The 10686-nt window shown below is 34.2% G+C and overlaps 1 protein-coding gene across 1 annotated transcript; it reads left to right on the top strand.

Annotated features, from left to right (window-relative positions):
- Positions 1–6987: 6987 nt before the first annotated feature.
- LOC105985039 (olfactory receptor 2L13-like) lies at positions 6988–7950 on the top strand. The gene has a single exon (XM_013015452.1). The coding sequence runs from the start codon at positions 6988–6990 to the stop codon at positions 7948–7950; it is 963 nt and encodes a 320-aa protein (XP_012870906.1).
- Positions 7951–10686: the final 2736 nt, after the last annotated feature.

The raw sequence follows: 10686 nt of genomic DNA, 5'->3' as shown, positions 1-10686 counted from the left end.
CTATGTTTCTCTCAATAGAAAAAAAATGGGATTTTGAACACACTTAAATAAAAGAACTCTAAAAATTCTGATGTGTTAGATTTGATTTCATCATAATATCATATCCATATATTAAAATATCAGATTGAAATGTCACATGGACATTTGCTATATATTAATTAAAACGTACATACAAATGACACAAAATATATACATTTGTGATATAGAATATATGGATGGTAGAAAGGGAAGCACTGAGCAAAACGGACATTCTGAATGGTATTGAAGAATTCACTATACTGTTCTTTTCTGCACTGGAATCTTCATTGCAATTGACAAGTGATATCCAGCCTTGTGTAAGACTATGCTAAGAAAGATTAACAGGGCTTTTCTGCTTTGAATACCAACAGTGAAATTAAATTTTGGTACTATAAGAAGTACCCATTCATTTATACAAGTGTGTAATGTTAAAAAATATTACACAATATATTCAAGGGTTTTTTAAAGTATCATCTCAAAGGTTAAACATAAACTTGACCTTAGCTGTAATGAAGTTCCATTGCCTTTTATTTAAAATGCTTAACAAAATATTTGCTATAACAGAGGCTTAATCATCTTATTCCATAATCTATGATTCTTGTTGGATTCTCAATACTATCTACAGCTTGGCATGAAAATGTTCATTCAATATTCTACTCAGTCCAATACTTAAATGTCAAGATATCTCTAGATTTTTAACCTCTATACCTTTCATTCTTTCATCATCTGAAAGACCAGGAGCCATTTCCTAGTTCTAGAAACTTCTGGTGTCTTTCTCTTATTCTCTTACTTATGAACACATTTTGCACAATTCACATTCCATGTTCTTACATCACAACTTTCACAAATATTATCACAAACTTATAACAAATGTCATTGAAACATTCATCTATGTGCATATTTTCAAATTACAGATTAGGAAAAATAATATTGAGAACGGTAAAGAGAGTAGATATTTAGTAACTGTAATTTTTACCTGTTTATGAATTGGTTTTTACCATAACACTATGGCCCAGGTATTTTTTCCATTTTGAGGGAGCATACTGGAGATTTGAAAGGAAAAATACAAAACCAAAATGGGAATAAAAAGGATCATGCCTATCAATCAAGCTTCTCAAATTTCTTGGATCTGTGAACAAAGATACAAGTCCAACCTGGGCAGACAAATTCATAAGATATCAATGGTAACACTTTCCTATCATGTCCTTTCCAAGTCTCCTTCCTAATACCAGGAACATGTCATTGACATCGTCACAAAGGAAAACAGGAATGGCTGTTTATGACATCAAGGATGAAGTCAATAATGATATTGAGATTTTCACTTTTTTCCCAATCCAGTAAACTATACTATGGCCTACACAGCTTAGAAAGATAGATTGAAGTTGAAGATGCATATTTTCCTATTTTTCCCAAACTAAACGTCATCAGAAATCTTTTTCACATATGCCAGGTTTTTTATTATAATTTATAGGCAAGACTGATGGCTGCTATTTAAAGCAGAAGTACATTTGTTCAGAAAAAGTAGAAGTTCTTCATACAGTATTAGTGTTCCTCACATCATATTAGGCAAAACAAGGACTGCTTTGTATAGCATAATATTATATATATATATATATAGTAAAATATTGTACAGAGAGATTACAGTTACATGGGTAAGGTAATGAGTACATTTTCTATTGAGCATTGTTACCTCTTCCTTTGTATTTCCCTTCCCATCTCTTCCCTCCCCATCTTCCCAACTCCTCCCCCCCTCAAAGTTGTAAAGTTCATTTTCAACATAGTATCTTTTACATCTCATTGTTCATCTCATTGTTACAATGGGTCAACCTGTATCCTTATTTCTGAAAGGTGTCCATTTATAAAAGCCCTTTGCAAAGATTCACTGTTATTAATCTTGAAGTTCTCAAATACATTAATAGCCATGTAGTATCTCTCCTAAATAAAATCTTACACATATCTGCATCCTATTTGACTTGTTTCTTTCTCTTTTTTTACTAGATTTCTGAAAATTATCACTATAGTCCATCAAATGTACTGTCATAATGAATTTTCCTGTAGGAAAAAGTCTTCTCAGAAAAATTTTCTGGGCCCATCATGGTTTCCCTTATTTGCAGCAACTAGTATATGTCTGAGAAAAGCAGAAAAGGTCAGATAAGTTAATGCTAGGTGAAATGAACCCAAAGAAAAGTATTCAAATGTTTTTTCTTTCTTGCAATTGTTCTAAAGATGATTTCTTTGTTGCTTTGTATGTCCCTCCCCCATGGTATAACCCCTGCTTTCACTGTATTTGATGTTGGTATAATTTGTGGAGGGGAAGGGCAAAAAAACAAATCATTTAAATAGGGATACAGGTGGACCCATTGCAACAAGGAGATGTACAAGATGCTATGTTGAAAAATAAAATTTACAACCTTGGGGTGGGGGAGATGGGGAGGGAGTGGGGGGGGAATGGGAAGGAATGGGAAGGGGAAATAAAGGAGGAGGCAACAATGCTTGATAAGAAATGTACTCATTATCTTGTCCATGTAATTGTAACCCCTCTGTACGGTATTTTCACAATAAAAATAAATAAATAAAAAATAAAAGAACTGAGTAAATCATCAGATCAGGAAACTGAACTGAAATAGTTGAAGTTCTTATGTCTGTTGATTTGGACATGTGGGGTCAATTAATGTGAAAGTATGAATGCCAAAGACTTTATGATAAAATGTTTTTCATATAAAATAGAGAAATTTATCTCTTTGGCTAGTAGAATCCAAGGGGATAAAGTGTGAGAGAGATTTCATTTTCAACTGGACAAAAGGATTCCAAGACTATTTTAACTAAATGATCCAAGTGCAAATAATTCAGGAAGTTGAAGATTGAATCTACTTGGTGGGGAAAATGGGCATTATGACACCAATTTCTCTCTAGGGATTTTGCTAGGTAAAGAAGGAATTCTTGTATTAAAGGAATGTGAGGAGGTTTATATACCTCAGTGACATCCCTGGCAGATGATGGGAACACAGCTGGGTGTTAAAGCCTTTTAAAGAATTCAGTGGAATGGCAGTAGAAAATGTCATGCTTATAAAGCTACTTGTTTACTGACAATGCAAACTCAAGAATGTTGGGTCAGGTGAGTTTAAATCAGATTGTTGACCTAAGTTGGTTATTGGGTAGGTTGAACTAAGGTAAATATTTTCGGGGTTTAATTTTCCTGTCATGAAGGATCTTATAGAAAATACATAGAAATACATAGAAAATACAATTTGGAAACAAATTGAAAAACTTAAAACTGAACTTATAAATTATACAACATGCTATCATTGAAAATTGTTTTCCTAATTAGGATGCAGAAATTCTCTACATTTGAGATGTTTCGATTGTTAAGGTACAGTGTAAAAAAAGAGACAAATTTCTGGAGAACTCATTATGTGCTTCTCAATGAGAAGTCACTGATTTCCATGTTCCACCAGTCCTGCTACACTATAATGTTATAGTGTTTAAATAATTAGTTTACTGGTGTATAAGATTGTTTTAGTATATACAGTGTCACTTTTGCAAAATGAATCAAGATTTCATGCTTGCTACACAAACATCTAATGTCTCTCCAATTGGTCTTAATTTCAATCTTAATAAGCTTAATAATGTGTCCCATAGAAAGATAAACAGAAAGACTAATCTTAAGATAAAATTTATGTTACAGAAATTATATCATTTACATAAATATGTAATGAAGAGGGTGATTGTTCATTTAAATCTAGCATATTAACTCAGATCCATACTCAATAAATAAAGTTGTTAGGTATTAATAAGAATAGACTTTCAGATAATAGTAGTGTCTCAGATTAGTATGTCTTCACTTCCAAGTTGTACAGAACCCTGAAATATTTAATGTCCTCTATTAATCCTAAAGTGAATACTGTCTATTTTGGAAATTAAATATTTATTGCAGTAACAATCATACATAAATGTTTGTAACTCTCTGTAATTTAAGTCTAAGAACCAATACATCTAAATGAACACATAGTCTTCTTTCAAAAGAATTCAGCCTGAAATTATATAAACACAAAACAGAATTTGTGTGTTCAACATTTGCTCTTGGAAACAGGCCTATTGGCAAGACTGCTAGTAATACATTCCTCTCAATTAAAATGTGGATTAAATCCCTATTTTCTGGGCATGTATGTCAATATTGATGTTTGAAATTGCCTCATTGATTTAGTCAAATATGGTTTATTTATTTTAACAGGTTAATACCTAGCTAATGTATACAGGTAGATAGGTTGAAGACTGATTATGGGATAAACAGTTTTCTAAGGAATTGAAATCAAGGTAGTAATATATACTATCTTACTCCCAAACAGATAACCAATTGTCCTGATGGGGTAGACCAGGGTTGCTTCCTAGGATATGTGACTTAGGTTTATAACCACAGCATAGTGCCCAGCTGGTCTTCATCGCCTCTAACTTGAGTACTCCATGCATTCCCATATACCTCTTATAAAAGCAGCCCCAAAATAAGTCTCACCTCCAGGTGTCTGATCTCACATAGAACCAAGCCTGAGTCCTCCTCCTGTCCTAGCTAAATGTTCCTACACTCTATCCTCTACACACTGACTCCTGACTGTCGTCCCCATGAACCATAGAGACTTTCCATTCATGATTTCTTCTATGATAAACTATCATAGTGTTATTCATAGTAATCAAAGTTTTATGAAATTTCATCTGATTGAAATTACCACATATAAATAAATGGCACATATTAGTGACTTTTATTACAGTAATGTTGAAAATTTGATCCATCAAAGATGACTACTCATATCAGCATCCTTGACAGTCTGTGGTATCAGGACTTGTTTCAGCAGAAAAAATCATGCAGGCAATCTGGTACTAAGATAAGAGGAGGTGAGGAAAGAGCTACCTTCTATTGGGACCTAGATAGCACAGTTTGTATGTTGGTTGGTAGAAGCAAAGACATGCAATTTTCAGTTGGGTAACACAGGAGCATAGAGTGGCAATAAAGAACCATGGTACAGAAAAAAAATTCCCAAACATATTTAGAAGTTGGTTCACATCTATGTTCAATCCTAGCTCCTCAGGAAGATGAGATCTCAGAATTGCAGTTTGAAGATAGGCTGGGTAAACAACTACTTGAAACATTTATATCCAATTAATCAGTAAAAAGCCAGAAGTAGAGGTCCGGCTAAAGTGTTAAAGTATCAGCTGTGAGAAAAAGAAGTCCCAGAGTTTTAAAGGAAGAGAAGGAAAGGGAAGTGGAGGGAAAGAAATAAAAGGGAATGGGAAAGGAGAGAAGAAAGTCTACAAGCCAAAGGCTGAGATTAGAGAAGCAGACAAAAAATCTTCAGGTAGTGAAATTCGTTCATTTTGTTCTCCTTTTCATTTTTCCTTTCTTCATTATCACCATTTATTGTTTTCATTTTACTTAAGTGATTCAATGTGAAGAGGATAAGTACAAGTATAGGTGAGCTAGAAAGCAAGAATCTACTGCATCCCACATTCTCTTTCTAGCTGATCAGCTTTCGCATTGCTTCATGATGTAGCCTGTGGGATAAGAAACTTGAACTGCATAGGTGGAGAAGCTTCATCCTTTCCCATGCCTATGTGATCTACCTCTGCAGGTTTATCTATGGTACTGAAATATGCACAGTACTCTCGAGAAAGGTGATAAACACATTGAATTGAATAAGATCCAAGGACAGTTGAAATATATCCAAGCCATTATGAAATGTGAAATGATGAAATTGAGACTCAAGTCACTAACAATATTTGGGCAATTTATTCCTCCCACTAGTGCAATTCTGTTAAGATCCTGAAGATATTAATGCTTAAATTTTCATAATGTTTGCTTTTGCAGAATTACAATAAATGAAGTAAAGTGAAGAAGAGTTCACATCGTCTCAAATCCTTCTGTTTTCAATAGGGAGGATATAGGTTTGTATATGAATATTTGTGTTTTGATCACCGTACACCTGGTAAATTGCAATTACAACACTAGTTTTAGTTTACAGACATGTAAAATTAAAAAAAACAAAATTGAATAATCTATAACATTTATCATGAGAAATATCCTTATCTGAAGAAAATAAAAAATGTATTTGGTATACTTTCTATTTGGTTTGAATTCTGTCACACATGGAAAATGCAAACAGCATCAGGGAGGAGAGATTATGCAAATACTATAAGCATGGAGACAAGCAATATCTTTTCTGTTCAAGAAAAGCATTTTGAAAAATAAAAAGAACTGTGCTGTGGTAATAAGCAGATTTTCAGGAATGGATCAATATTAATTTAAAATGCTACAGTTAAAATGCTACATTTAAATTGTCAAAGAATGCAACCTGTCTCTCTGGAGTTGTGCCAATGGAGCATGACAAAATAAAGATGCAAAAAGGGAAAGGGGAGGGTGGACTGAGAATTTAAGCAAATACTATATTGCTGAGTAACATTTATGAATTCCTATTGAAGAATTCTATGTTAAATGACGACATTGTATAATGTAGAGGTCACAAATCTCCTCAATATATAGGGGTGCTTATTAATTATTTGTAAGTGTGCCATTACTGAAGCTTGAACTCAAGATTCATGAACTTTCACTCAGCATTTTAACTCAAGGCTAGTGTTCTAAGATTTAAGCAATGGCTCTAGCACTGTGAGATTTATTACTAATTCTAACTAATGTGTTTGGTCAGGAACTTCATAGCGGGGAATTCCTCAGATAATTTATGTTGGCTGTGCGTGATTTTATGCTTATAAAAAGCAGTACACACCTCTCTGACTTATTGGCATAATAGAGCAGTTGAAAAGCATTTAGTCACTTTGCAAATTAATTCAACAAATGCTATGATGTGGGGGGAGAACAATTTACCATTCTATTGAAGCACTAATAAAACCAGTACCCTTAGATTCTCTTGTCCATATTCATTCATGTTTTATGGTAAAGTATTTTATTTTATGTTTCTTTAAAGGATGATAACGGAATACGCTTTTATCGAAAAAGGGAATCAAACTTCAAGTGATTTCATACTCTTGGGGCTGTTGCCTCCGAATCGAACTGGCCTACTTCTCATGATCCTTTTCATTTTTCTGTTCTTTGTTGCCTTTTTTGGTAACTCAGGAATGATCTATCTCATATGTGTGGATCCCCGGCTCCATACCCCCATGTATTTTCTCCTCAGCCAGCTCTCCTTCATGGACCTGATGTACATCTCTAACACTGTCCCCAAGATGGCGTTCAATTTCCTCTCTGGCCAGAAAAGAATCTCTTTTGTGGGGTGTGGAGTACAAAGCTTCTTTTTTGTGACAATAGCATGCTCCGAAGGCTTGCTGCTGGCCTCCATGGCCTATGACCGTTTTGTGGCCATCTGCCACCCCCTCCACTACCCCATCCGCATGAGTAAAAGGATGTGTGTGAAGATGATCATAGGATGTTGGATCTTGGGCTCTGTTCACTCCTTGGCACATATAATCTATGCCTTTCACATTCCTTACTGTAAGTCTAGGGCCATTAACCACTTCCTGTGTGAAGTCCCATCCATGTTACCACTGGCCTGTATGGACACCAGGGTCTATGAATATGTAATTTTTATGAGTACCTGCTTGTTTCTCCTCTTTCCTTTCCTTGGTATCTCTGCTTCCTATGGTCGGGTCCTTTTTGCTGTCTCCCAAATGCGCTCAAAAGAGGGAAGAAAAAAGGCTTTCACAACGTGTTCAACACATTTAACTGTAGTGACATTTTATTATGCACCATTTGTTTATACCTACTTCCAGCCATCTAAACTCCGTTCCCCTGAAGAGGATAAGATTCTGGCTGTATTCTACACGATCCTCACCCCCATGCTCAACCCAATTATCTACAGCCTGAGAAATAAGGAAGTTCTGAGAGCCATGTCAAGAGTCCTTGGTATGATTTCTTCTATGAAAAAAAGATAGTCTATCACAACCACACTTTCTTTCTTTCTTTTTAATTTTTACTTTTTTTGTGTGTCAGTCGTGGGGCCTTAACTCTAGGCGTGGGCCTTGTCCCTCAGCTCTTCAGCTCAAGGCTAGAGCCCTACCACTTGAGCCACAGTGCCACTTCCAGTTTTTTTCTGCTTATGTAGTGCTGAGGAATCGAACCCAGGGCCTCGTGCATGCACGGCAAGCACTCTCTCACTGAGCCAACTTCCCAGCTCTCTTTTTAATTTGTTTTTTTTTGCTAATGTTTTGGGAGTGTGAAATCGGGGGCTGTTTTACTTAGACTCCCACATGTTTTCCTTGGTTGTTTTCATGACTTGCGTCTTGCCCAGGTGTGTGCCTGAGCTATAATATGCTTACTTTTGGTTTTCTGTTGCTGTTGGATTACAGGCATAAACTCTGAATATAGATTCCCCATGTTTGGTGACCAAATCTTGTAGATTTTTCTTCCCTGGCTGGTCTGGAACCATGAATCCTCAATGGTCATTCTCTCATTTATCTTGATTTCATGGCACAGAATAGACTTAAACAGTCACCCTCCCATTCTCAACTTGCCAGGCAATGAGGATGAGATACAAATGTGAGTCCAGGAACCACCTGCATCCAATTCTTACTGCCGGTTCATCCTGAATAGGGCAATAGAAAACAGTACTGACTAATGGAAATGTACTATGAGTAGCATATTTAATTTGTTTTAATAGTAATATACTTCAAATTAAATACCATATGAATTCACATGTACTATATTTTATGTATAGTAATATTATTACTAATTTAAATCACTATAGAATTAGCATTAATATTTATACTGTCAAGATTTTTTTTCATATACTACTATACTACTTGAATTATTACCTTTAATGTGAAGTTTATTTTGATATTGAAAAACTACTACAAAGTAATTGCCATAAAATTCTTACTGTTTTCACATACTTGGACGTCATTACCACTTAAAAGATTCATGTATATTTCTTCATTAAAGAAAATTATAAATTAGACTTTATGGGTTTCAAGTCCTTATATGTATGTGGGTTTAGACAGGATGCACAGAATAGGAAATCATGAAATATTTTCCAAAGCATACATTTCACAGCAAGAACACAATAAGATTTGCCTCATAGATATGACAGCTGTTATCAACAAGATAAGAAATATCCAATGCTGCCATTGTGGAATAAAATGAGAAACATTTAGTTACTTTTGATGGGTGAATAAGTTAGTAAAGCCCCTACATATAGCATAATGTGCCTTCAAGTTTTTTCATTGTTTTCTCTAGTTTATATATATTTTTTTATTTTGGGGGGGGCCTGAACTCTGGTCCTGGGCACTGTCCCTCAGCTCTTCAGCTCAAGGCTAGCGCTCTACCACTTGAGCCACAGCACGACTTCCGGCTTTTTTCTTTTTGCTTATGTGGTGCTGAGGAATTGAACCCAGGCCCTCAGGCATGCAAGACAAGCGCTCTACCACTGAGCCACCTTCCCAGCCCCTCTAGTTTATATTTTTTATCTTGACATTTTTAATTACATTTTTCTTTGTAAAACTACTGTACAGAGGGATTACAGTTACATAGTAAGGTGATAAGTACATTTCCTATAGAGCATTGTCACCTCCTCCTTTGTTTTTCCCCTACCATCACTTCCTTCCCTACCTCCCCAACCCTCCCCCACCAAGTTGTAAAGTTCATTTTCAACATAGTGTCTTGTACCACTCATTGCTACAATGGGTCAACCTGTATCCCTATTTAAACATTTTGTTTTTTCCCTTCTCCTCCCCAAATTAGAGTGCTAGTGATGAACAAAAGAGCCCTGAGTTCAAGCTCCACAACCAACAACAAAAAAGGGTTGTGGAATGAAAAATAATATGTAAAATTAGTATTTAAACCTGATGTTACTGTTTTAAACATGCATATCTTGATTAAAATTGACACTCCAATTCAGTCCCTTCCTCATAAACTTTGTATAAGAAAGATTATTTTACAGGATTTTTTCCCTAATTTCAGCAATAACATTGAGATAAATTGGCCTGCAACAACACAGTCTTACATATTTATTTTTACATTCAAGTTAATAAAATGATACAGATGATGTTGCAGAAGATATTTGTACTTAAACTACTTATATAATGACAGAATAACATAATTTCATATATTTTCATTAAAATATTTAGGTCATAGATATCTATAATTGAAAAAGCACATATTATATAATCTATACAATGACATATATAAAAACATGCATAATATGAAAAATGTTATACATAAGATATACATAATATAATTTGTATAATAATTATATACAGTATTTTATTTATATTTATATATTCTAATTACATGTACATTTATATGATAGAAATTTATGTTTATAACTTATAACTATAACTATAGACAAAATTTATACATAAAATATAGTTTGTATAATATATTATATATAATATATATTATGTACAATAATTTCTTTGTAGTATATAATCCTTTTTTTGCTTACATATATATTTTGGTGATCTAAATATATCAGTGCAAATAGAGTATCCAACTACTTGTAAAATAAAACAACACTAATTTGTATTAAACACTGTCAATCTATAGGTAAAAAGGTCTGAAAACAAAAGAAATATGAGCCATTGTAACCCTAAAAAAAAGCACTACTTGTATTGCTTTTATTAATGGCACACCAAATCAGGTTCAAAACAAGTAAATTATTAGAGATAAAGAAA

The sequence above is a fragment of the Dipodomys ordii genome, unplaced genomic scaffold (genome assembly GCF_000151885.1).
Source record: "Dipodomys ordii isolate 6190 unplaced genomic scaffold, Dord_2.0 Scaffold27, whole genome shotgun sequence".
Classification (NCBI taxonomy): Eukaryota; Metazoa; Chordata; class Mammalia; order Rodentia; family Heteromyidae; genus Dipodomys; species Dipodomys ordii.
This window is presented reverse-complemented; position numbering and strand designations above follow the sequence as displayed.